This window comes from Propithecus coquereli, unplaced genomic scaffold, assembly GCF_000956105.1.
Source record: "Propithecus coquereli isolate 6110/MARCELLA unplaced genomic scaffold, Pcoq_1.0 Scaffold32, whole genome shotgun sequence".
In the NCBI taxonomy this organism is placed as follows: Eukaryota; Metazoa; Chordata; class Mammalia; order Primates; family Indriidae; genus Propithecus; species Propithecus coquereli.
The window spans coordinates 78884-90532 of record NW_012148841.1 but is presented as its reverse complement, the minus strand read 5'-3'; the positions used below and the strand labels follow the sequence as shown (position 1 = coordinate 90532).

Genomic DNA, 11649 nt, shown 5'->3' with positions numbered 1-11649 from the left:
GTCACGGTTTACTCATATTTACAAACTCTCAAGCTGGACAATCTGAATTTACAGTATCACATAGCTTCCAGACATTCAAATATAGAAAAACATTATTATGGCTTGGCTTACAACATGAGATGGGCAAGGCAGCCATCTGAGCCTTTTCTATGTGTAGATTCCCTTCAAAGTGTTCATACATCCATCACAGAAATATGGTGGTAGGCAGAGTAGTATTATATTGCATGTAGGATTTGGGATTTGGCTCAAGTTGCCAATGTTTCATCCATTATAGTCAATTCCTTAGGATAAACAATGAAATCATGTTCTTCTTGTATGGAAAAGATATTTACTTGAAGATTGAACTAATTATCTTGTCTTTAGAAAAATTCCTAACTACATGTCTGAATCCAAAATAATAACATTAGAGACTAAATCGAAATATCTGATACAAATTCACAAATATTTAAAATACTTGAGAGTGGAAAAATGCTTAACAAAATGTATATATATACATATAATGGAATATTATTCAATCTTAAACATGAAGAAAATTCTGATACATGTTAAAATACAAATGAACCTTGAATACATTATGCTAAGTAAAATAAGCCAGTCACAAAAGAACACATATTGTATGATTCAGCTTATATGAGATGCCTAGAATAATCAAATTCATCATAAATTCATAAGAAAGTAGAATGGTAGATGCTAGGGGACCGAGGGGAGAGGGAATGGTTAGTTAGTATTTAATGTATACACAGCTTCAGTTTGGGAAGATGAAAATATCTAGAGATGGCTGGTAATACGGTTGTAAACAATGTGAATGTATTTAATGCCACAGAACTATAGATTTAAAATGGTTACAGTAGTAAATTTTATGTTATGTATTGAAGCTCACACCCTAACATGTATATTTACTGTAATTATAAAAAGTGCTCTTCAATGTGTTCTTCAATAGTAAATTTTAAAAAGTAAAATGATTTTTCTTCAGAAAGAAAATAGTTGCTAAGAAAATCTGTAATTATCATCCGTGTGAAAGACCTGCCAACTAACATAGAAGTACAGGTGTTCTCAGACATTTGTTTTTTCATAACGCTTAATATACATACAAATAACATTTAAATTTTAATTACCATACATGAATACCAAAAATTTTCACAGTGAGTCTTTCTTGAAAATGAAAGGCTTGAATCTATTGCAATGTTTCCCTTACTGAAATGTGACAGGTAGCATTGCTACTGTTTATGGATGGACCATTGCTCAGTTTTAATACCTTTTAAATTAAATCCTCTGCATTGAGTAAGTGGATTTCCATGTCTCACATCTTGTCTTCGGCTCCTCCTGTAGGGGCAGAAATATATAAAAATGATTTAGAATTATCATGGCCAATTACACCACATTCAAAGCACTGCATTTTTAACTCAGTGTCCTTTTGATTGCCTAAGCTTCCATTAGATTTTTTTTTTTAAGAGGTCTGATAATCTTATGTAGCAATCTGACATTTCTCATTTAATTCATTAATGATAGGGTGGGTACTTATCTTTGCTTTTCAATCTGAATAAATTCAGTCCCTCCCCAACTACTACTCATGATAGAATGGCTATGAATCTTTCATTATGTATATATCCCAGGTAAATGCTAGACTTTAAAATTAACAGTGTAAATTTTTAGTTTAGAGATATTCATCTAAAAAGTACTAAAATAAGTTCTGAAGTATATATTCACTAGAATTTTCATTCTTATAATAGTTTTTCTTAAATAAACATACTTTTAATACAAAAGTCAATATTTTCTAATACTTTCAGATACATTAAAACTTTTCTGAAACAAGTGATACAGAGATAAAACATTTAATATAAGGTAAAGTAACATTGATCATTTATAATATTACAATAGCATCCCCCCTGCCAACTTCTTATTTTGAAAAATTTTAAGTCTACGAAAAAGTGAGTATATAAGTACAATGAACACTGGTACACTTGGATTCACAAATTGTTATGTTTTGCCATATTTTTTTCTCTCTCACATGTAAGTATATATCATGTATATATTGTTTATGCATATCTATGAAGACCCTTAGAAAATAGGTTGCAGACATGATAATGTTTCACCCTTAAATACTTTAGCATGTATCTTCCAATAATAAATGATTTCTCTACATAACATCATTAGCATACTAAAATATTAATATTCAACAATATCATCTAATATGCATTCATATTAAAATTTCCCTAGTCATGACCAAAATATTCCATGTGGATTTTTTAAAGCTTATACAGGATCCAATCAAGGTTCATTCTTTGCATTTAGTTGTTATGTACTACTAGCTTAAGGATTTCAAAAATTTATTTGCATGTTTTGTAAGTCGCTCATTATTTAAATAAAAGTTTTGAATTATTTGTATTCTAACTTTGTAATTTCCTGAATCTTAGAATCACTGAGCATCTTCATTTCAACTGTATTACATAATGTAGCAAATTAAAATAGAGCAACTGAAATCCTCTGAGCAAGGACTCATGATACAAACATTGCTGTAAGTGAGAAGGAAGTAGATTCTGTGTAATTACTGGGAGTATGATTGTTTACTCTCAATGCTGAAAAGTATATTTGAATGAGCACATCACTTACACGGGTTAAATGTTAAGTCTTTCTTAATATTTTTGCCTTAAAGATAAATTAATGTCAAGAAGAAGAAAAATATTAAAATTACACAGTGGTTATTAAACTTACAAAGCAAAATTAATCTCAAAGTCATCAATAATGGGAAAAACTCATTTAAGAATACAGAAAAGAGTTAATACTTTATGTACATAATGGACCATATACATCTATTCATGGAAATATGGAAATAAAGTATTATACAACTTAAGTATTCCTTTTCCAAAAAACGTCACATGATACTTTTTAATTAAATATTTCTGTACAACCATACACACAAAATAGGGGAAGTGTTAATCATTCTTATCACAGGAAATATGATTAATACTGTACTATATTCTAGAATAGCTTCCATATCAGGTTTTTACTGCATTGCATTTGCTATATTTTGAAATTACAGCATTATTTACTACCAGTCAACTTGAGAGTATACCAGCACCATGTGAGAGTTCTTATGGCTGGCCTCATCATTTTTAGCCATCTAGACAAGCAATGTCATTCACGATGATAAATTTACTGTCCTGTGATCAGCACTATGTCACGGTTTACTCATATTTACAAACTCTCAAGCTGGACAATCTGAATTTACAGTATCACATAGCTTCCAGACATTCAAATATAGAAAAACATTATTATGGCTTGGCTTACAACATGAGATGGGCAAGGCAGCCATCTGAGCCTTTTCTATGTGTAGATTCCCTTCAAAGTGTTCATACATCCATCACAGAAATATGGTGGTAGGCAGAGTAGTATTATATTGCATGTAGGATTTGGGATTTGGCTCAAGTTGCCAATGTTTCATCCATTATAGTCAATTCCTTAGGATAAACAATGAAATCATGTTCTTCTTGTATGGAAAAGATATTTACTTGAAGATTGAACTAATTATCTTGTCTTTAGAAAAATTCCTAACTACATGTCTGAATCCAAAATAATAACATTAGAGACTAAATCGAAATATCTGATACAAATTCACAAATATTTAAAATACTTGAGAGTGGAAAAATGCTTATATTGTTTATTATGAACCAAGTTATTTAAAAAAAGAGACACTATTGAGCCAATGATACAACTGTATTATGTCAAAGTATAAATTCCATTGATTTTCAAGTACAACTGTATTTGTCTGTTTCCAAACAAGAATATGTTTTTGCTTTACATTCCTATGAATTGCTAAGTGATCTTTGTGTTCTGGTTAGATAGATAGTACAATCAGAGTAAAACCAGGTAAGTCAACACTATTAAAGAAAGTCAATGTGGAAAATACTTCAAAGGATCATTTTCATCATTACTACTAATTTCAAAAAAAATACTGTATCTGGAAATTTAAAAAATCATTCAGCAAACACACTTTGAATTTATTATAAACATATCCTTAACTAAGTTTGGAAATAATTTGGATAATTTAAATGGTATAGATATTTTTAGTGAAACATCCAGTATGCTAGTTAAAAACGAATATGGGTAGGCACACACATGTATTTTATATATATAGCATTTTCTGGCTCTTCACGATAGAATTAAGGTGCTGCTAGAGATAATCAAGATAGTTCTTTAAATAGTTAACTCTTTTTTCTCAACCCATGATGAATGGTTTAATATAAGGCATGATATTATAACAGTAAAACAATTGCAAGATAGTCTCAGTTCTTTGTTTATTAAGAAGATGTCATTAAGATTATGGTTTGTGGTGATAGGATGACAATGTGGAATCTATGTTTAAGTACATATCTTAGAAAGTATAACTGGGGTTGTAATAGATGGGAGAATATGCAAACAAATGAGCCAACTCATATTTCAGCAGGAGTTTCTAAAATATAAAAAAAATTTCAAATATGCAAGGATAGTCTATATATAATATGGAATTTTACTTGATACATTCTTTGTTAAATAAAAATGTTTATTGGTCAAAGCCAAGGTCTTTGCGGGGAATGTGTACTAATCTCCAATTCCCTTCCATTATATAAGAGCTGGTATAGAACTATAGTAACATCCCATTTATAGTCTCCACACCACTTTCTTCCTTGGAAAATGTAGTGCTATAGCTTCCTTCAGCACCAAATCTGCTTAATAGATTAAAGATTGTATTCTAGGTATTTAATACGCCAATTTTTAGAGCTTCTTACCAAGAAAAAATACTTCCTTACAAACATTTAGTCATGGTAACTTTAAGATATCACTGCTATCATATTTGGGAGTGCAAAACAAATACGGTTGGGAAATATGAATAATGGTCACAAAAATCATTTTTTAAATTTGACATTATATTTGGAATTTGCTTCCCTTGCACTTTGTGTCCAGCTTCATTCCTCCATCCCAGTACAAAGGCAGAAGATCACAGAGCAATGAGATCTGGAAATTCTATATAGAAGTAAAAAGAAGTCATGGACTTCCTCACTAACTCCTAAAATAATGTAGAAGAACATAGTGTCTTTGAACACATACAAGAAAGATTCCTGGTTTAAAGAGTGGGAATTTTCTTCACCTCTGATGACTTTAAATTCAGGAGACTCTCATCTGATCCAGCCGAGGCCACTCCTCTCTACTCCAGACTCATATTGCTAACTGCCTACTCGACATCCCCACTTGAGTAACTCATAGACACTATTAAGTTACCATCATCTTTCTCCCCACAAACTTGCTCTTTTCAGTCTTCGCTTTCTCAGGAAATGACATCTATATTCTCAGTTCTGAGAATCTGGATCATTTTTGACTTCTCTGTTTTTCTAACCACATGCAAAACATCTACAGATTGTGTGAGTTGAATCAAGGGCAGATCACATCACTTTTCGCCACCTGTACCTGTGTCATCCCTGTGCAAGCCACAATTATGTTTTACCTAGAGTATTACAGTAGCTTCCTGTCTTGTAGTTTGTCTCTCCCACAAAATCCCCACTCCAGGGCTTCAGTGACCTTTTGAAACCAATAATATAATTCGTGGGCTCAAAAACCCTCAGTCATTTTTCATTTCAGTCTAAATAAAAGCCTTTCAATTACTTACAAAGTCCTACATCATCTGACATTCTGACTCTACCTGTCCTTATTCTCATTTCTGTATAGCTTCGTCAGCTTTGTTGCTGTTTCTTGAAGAGTCCTGACATGTTAGAGATTTCTGGTCCCTCTCCCTGCAATGCTATTCACCCAGATAATGCCTTGGTGCTATTCCACATCAAGTCCTTGATCACACACTATGCCTACGGTAGGGCCCTCCCTGACTACACACTTAACATTGCAACTCCCTGCTTCCCACATGTCCTACCAACCTTCTTTGCCCTTTGTAAATTCATGAACCTTATCATTATTTGATATGCTAGAAGTTTTCCTTATTTATTTATTGTATGTTTTCCCCCTTTAGAATTTATTATACCTGAAGGAGAGACTTTTGCCTTTTTGTTGTTGTTTTTCATCTTACTTAGGATCTAAAACAATGCCTGGGGAATATCTGTCCTGTGATCAATTTTCTGAACTAATGAATAAAAGGATCATAATACTCCTGATATGTGCAAGTGCTAGGGTTGTTTTAGTCTGTCAAGATCCTTAAAGGAACATAGAGAAGAAAAGCTATAAAACACCATCATCCCAATAGTTTACTTGAAAGATCTTTGATGCTCATGGCTGGTATGTTTCTTCTGCTAACCCAAAATTTTAAAGGTTTTGCCCCAGTCACCCATCATGGTCTACATTACTATATGACTGAAAATAGCTGTGACCTTGGCTGACCCTAAATTCTGTATATTCTTTGTTCTACCACCAATTTCTCTACTGGTGGTTCCTTTTAACTTGGTGAAAGTTGGTACAGAGTTTCCTACTTAAGACTTTGCTTGGTTAAAAGACACCCTGCCTCAGACTGCCTTTCTTTCTCAACCTAACCAGCAATCGTGCACTCACCACTCTAAGGGTAAAGCATGGTCATCAAGGTTTGAAAGCAAATCAGGGTACTCCTTCTGGAACAATGCTCTAGTAGCTTGAACTAGACCATGGCTTTGATTACAAGATGATTAAGTGATGTAGAGAAATCCTAGGAAGGTAGGATTTAAGGATACACTAAAGCATATAAAACGAAAAAGACATAGATTAGGTGACACAAAAAAATAAAGTTAAATATGGTTGAAATATTTTGTGGGTCTTAGGGGAGTGGGTGTTGCATAGGATTTTTTGAGAAAGGAAAAAATCTTTCCAAAGTGCTGTACTCCACAATTAACATCTCCGTGAGAATCTCAAGTTATAAAGCACTGCCATTTTCTTCATTCAAACATTATGTGTGATGCTAAAAATAGCTAATATGTTTAGTGTCATTTTAAAAAACAGCAATAAAACTGGTTTTAACAATATGGAGCACTTACGTATTGTCTGGCGACATACATTTTGATTTTTGGCTATATGTTTAGTACTCACCGCTTCCCAGTTGGGTAGAACCTAGAGCAAGAATGGCCATCCCAGGCGCAGTACGGGTCCCTTGCCAGGCAGCAATCAGCACAGGCTGTGCCGTAGATGTGGCAGCGGTGCAGAGACACTTGGGAAACCCCTTCATTGGAGCTCACATACAACTGTTGCTATTAGAGAGATGATGATTTATTTCAGATGTGGAAGTTAAAAGAAGACTTTCAGCAGGAACACATTACAATATATGCCCACAAACCCTTGGATTCATTTTGAAACAGACTAAAAACGTGAAGCAAAGCACAGAAGGGTATAAAGCCAAAATAAATAGAATTTCCCTACGTTAATATGCCTATAACATTACCACTTTCCTGTTTTAAAAAAAGGCCCAGAGCACCATGTAGAATGGTAATGTGTTTTAGACATTGGGATTCATTGTTCTCTCAGATTTGAGGTAATATATTACAGATTTAAATTATGATGTTTTCTTTTTTTCTTTCAGTGCTGTCTCTTACCAAAGTACAAGGAAGCATTCTTATTTTTCAACTCTGGCAACACATTACTTTGCAGATTTGAAAAAGTCAGGTTCAAAATAAAGGGCATTTTTAATTTAGAAGAAAAAAATGATAAGTAGTAAGTATTAAATGAAATGAAAAAAATGAAAAAATATTTTGGTCACATTCTTTTGAACGTGGCATATTATTCATTAAAACTATATTAAAATTATTTAGAAAAATATAATATTTATATTTAAACGTCTTAAAATCTCTGTTTGCTCCAGGGATCTTCATCACCCTAAGTAAGTCATGAATAAAAATTTCATCCTCTTTCATTTGTAGGGTGTCAACAGCTTCTTAAGATACTGCTCTGATTCCTTTAGCTGTGTATAAAGTGATCCTTGGTAGTAGAAGGAATGAGTTTCCAATTGACACTCCTTATTTTCCAAAGGGCTGATATTCTATAATTCAAGCTAGCATAGAATCTCTGAGCCGGAACTTGACTAGATGCAGGTGAGAGGGAGCATGTGCACCCATATATACATTTACATTTAAAAATTAAATTTATGGAGACGTCATTGGTGCACCAGGGTCTGGAGCTTTCGAGGCAAACTTTTTGTATTCAAATCTCAGAAGCCACAAACTTTCTGTGTAACTTTTCTGAATCTCGAATTCCTCATTAATAAAATTGAGATGATACCCTATAGAGTTTTTATAAGAAATAAATGTTATAAGGGCTGTGTCCACATAACTTGGAATAGTTTCTGGGTCAGAGGTGCTTCATGAATGTTAATTAATGGTAATAGAAGAGTAAAATACCAATTAACAAACTATCAAACCACATGTTTTTAAATCTAATCAATCATTTCAATCACTTCTCATTCTGTCTAATGAAATTATTTTATCTAGATCAATTTATTTTTCAGAAATTGTGATGAAATTGACTCCAGTTGAGACTTCCAAATTACAAGAAAAATGCTGCATGTTTTGACAATAATAATTTGTTTAGCAACATCGAAGTAAGTGTTTATTCAGGAAATTAGTGAATAATCTAGTGAATATATCAACTTCATTAAAATACTTCAGGGATGCTAATTTTTTGAGGAAAGGACACAGGTAGTTTTGTCCTAGATGATATCTTTTTTATTAATCCTACTATTTTCTGTTATATATATAGTACAAGAATATTTAAAAAAAAGTGCACAAAATTGATAAAATAGGAAACACTAAGAAAGGCATTTAAATTTATATAAAAATATAAAGGTATTTAAATATGTATACATACAACAATTTGTAGTCCTCTCATACTGAAAAAATAATGCAGTATCCAGTTGTGTAAATGAATTCCAAAGAGTCAAATAATTACCCCTACCTTGAATCTAATTTTTTTAATGAAACATTTTCAATTATCTACAGTATAAGATGTTGAAGGCAGACATAATACGTAAACTACTAATAAATTGAAACTTGTATACAGGACAACTATGCCACACAAATGGCTTTGTGTCTATTGTAAATTTTGCTCCGATATTTTCCCTTTCCATTAAACTACTGTAAACAAAAGGCTTCCCTGCTGACTTCAAAGACAATTCTGACTTGAGATCAGCTCCCTAGGACATTAGACAAAATGACAAATGGCTTCTTGTTACTTGGGAAAATGTTTGTTATGCACCATACAAACATTTTTACAGATGAGATCTTTAGCTCCGTTGTACCTTATTTATTTTTCCTCATAAAATTCAGTCGAGGGAACAGAGTATAAGACTAACTATGAAATAATACTTGATCTCTAACAGATCAAATATGGTGAGGAGTGCTAAAATTATGTAATCAGTTGTGCTAACACATAAAACCTTTATTCTGTTTTCCAAGAAAAATAAGTCTCAGGCTCTTACAAACAGCATTTGCTGAGGACCCACTTTATTTTACGCATTTTATATAAGTTAATCTGTTTGTAAGAAAGGCATTATCTTGTAGATGCAGAAACTTAGGTCAGTGAACTTAAACGATTTGTCTATACTTTATCGTCAGGTTGGAAATCAAATGTATGTCAATCCTACTCTGAAGCCTACTCCATTTTGACTATATTTGACTCTTAGAACTTTTGTTTTAAGATAACATCTTTAGGGGCTGGAGAGGTACATATTTTGCACACGTTGATATTGAAATCGGGCTTTTCATTTTTAAAATCATTGTATATTTGCATGGGCAGACACAAATTAGAGGATTAATTAGAAGATTTCTGATTATCATAATCAAATATTTCTTCCCCAAATCCTGAACCCTTAGATTTCAGACTTTCTATTTTTTTATTGACATGTATAAACCCTAGGAAATAGCATTTCCTTTAAAATAAGCACAAAAGAATGCACTGCACATTTCAAACATGTGACAACAGCAGAAACTTAAAAGAGGATTGAGTACTCATTTCAAGCCCCTGAGAATGTTGTGATATGATAGTAGCCCAAACATTATGTTAAATTCTTCCCTTAGAAAGATTATTTTTATTTTAGTTGGCTTTACACATTGTAATATTTGAGAATATAGGATATAAAAATGTTGAAATATCTTGCTGTATATATGTTCTACTCTGACTTTTATACAAAAATAAACTTATTCATTCTTTCACTAATAACTAATAAATTCTACATCAATTAAAAGTGATTTGTGGTATACTTTAAGCATTATTATTTATTTTGTCAGCACTAAAACTAATTTTCAGAAGTTACAAAATACTTTTTTTATAAGGGCAAACGTTTTAATATGCAAAAAACATAAAAATAGTTGTGTTTTTACCTTTTTGGATGAAATTTTCATTGTTGTTATGGGAGCATGATTCTAAAAGATTAGAAAACAGCATGTTAATTGCTCAAATGATCCTTAGAAAGAATTTTACATTAAAAAATCATTTTCTATTAAAACTCAAGAAATTATCATTTTTCTCTACATGTATGTGTACTTTGGAAGTATGTAGACTTATATTTGTCTATAAAGTACATTTCCTCTTTGAAAACTATGGATGGGTTTGTTATACAGATATATACCTACACAAAAATAGTAGTAATTATAGTACATCTATAAATATTAGCATTAGAATAAAAAATGAAAATTTGAGAAGAAAATTTGAGATAATTATAAAAAGTATATTTTAGAATATTGAATCCAATGAATAACTCAGAATTAGATCTAAGTACTTAGGTGGGGGAGACTGTAGAATGATACACCATCTAATTCTTCCATGACACAACACAAGCACTTGCATAAGACACTATTGTTCACCTGCCAAGTGTTGTTCTGGAAAGATGTATTAGGCTGAACCATATTAATTAATTCTCATCATTGCAAACAAAGACATATTGTTAGAAAAGATCCTCTTTTGATAAATGTGAATGAGTAAAAGAACCTAAGATTTTTCTAAAATAGTAATGCTTTTGAGAATCACTGTATTCATAACTTTACTTATTAAACATTATTAGTTCCTTTTGATGATTAAAAATTAGACTTCTGATAACCTGATGAAAATCCATGAGTTTTATTTGAATAACTCAAGTGGGAACAAGGTCTCAAAATCAAATGTACCCACAGTTATTTTGCTTTCTGGAGTTGTGTGCACTTATAAACATTTACAAAGAAAAAATAGTGACATCTTTGACTCTCCATTGCAACAATTTTTGATCATCTCTTCTAAATATGCACACACACACACAAATGTTGCAACTTATAACCACCTAGGCAACTGCTAATAGTTATACTTCCAATTCAAGTTAAGCATAGGGAAACTAGACTATTTTCAGAAAATACGAACAGAGGACTAAAAGAAGAGCTCATGGTTCTACACTGTATAAAAACCAAACACCTGGTTTTTCAAAGTTACACTGAATTTTCTGCAGTATATCAGTGTGACACTTAGCTAAGAAAATTTTTTTAGTTTAAATGCATTATTTCTTCACGTGCTCATCATAGTGTATCATACACACCCAATTATTTTTACTTCACCTCAGAAAATGTGACACAAACACCATGTTGAAGACAGCAACTGTATTCAGTAACTGTGTCTCTTGATCTAGCCACATCAATCACTGGCACACGCAGCAATAAGAAAGCTCAAACATTTTCTAGTCTCTCTCTTAGT

At 32.0% G+C, this 11649-nt stretch overlaps 1 protein-coding gene across 1 annotated transcript in view; it reads right to left on the bottom strand.

Moving 5' to 3' along the window:
* The window catches only part of SEMA3C (sema domain, immunoglobulin domain (Ig), short basic domain, secreted, (semaphorin) 3C), a gene marked incomplete at its 5' end in the record, with an annotated part of 81340 nt that overhangs the window by 7908 nt on the left and 61783 nt on the right, over positions 1 to 11649 (bottom strand). The window contains 3 exons of the mRNA XM_012650288.1: positions 1256 to 1323; positions 7036 to 7193; positions 10314 to 10355. Coding sequence (XP_012505742.1) covers positions 1256 to 1323; positions 7036 to 7193; positions 10314 to 10355 — 268 coding nt within the window. The remainder of the gene's footprint in view (positions 1 to 1255; positions 1324 to 7035; positions 7194 to 10313; positions 10356 to 11649) is intronic.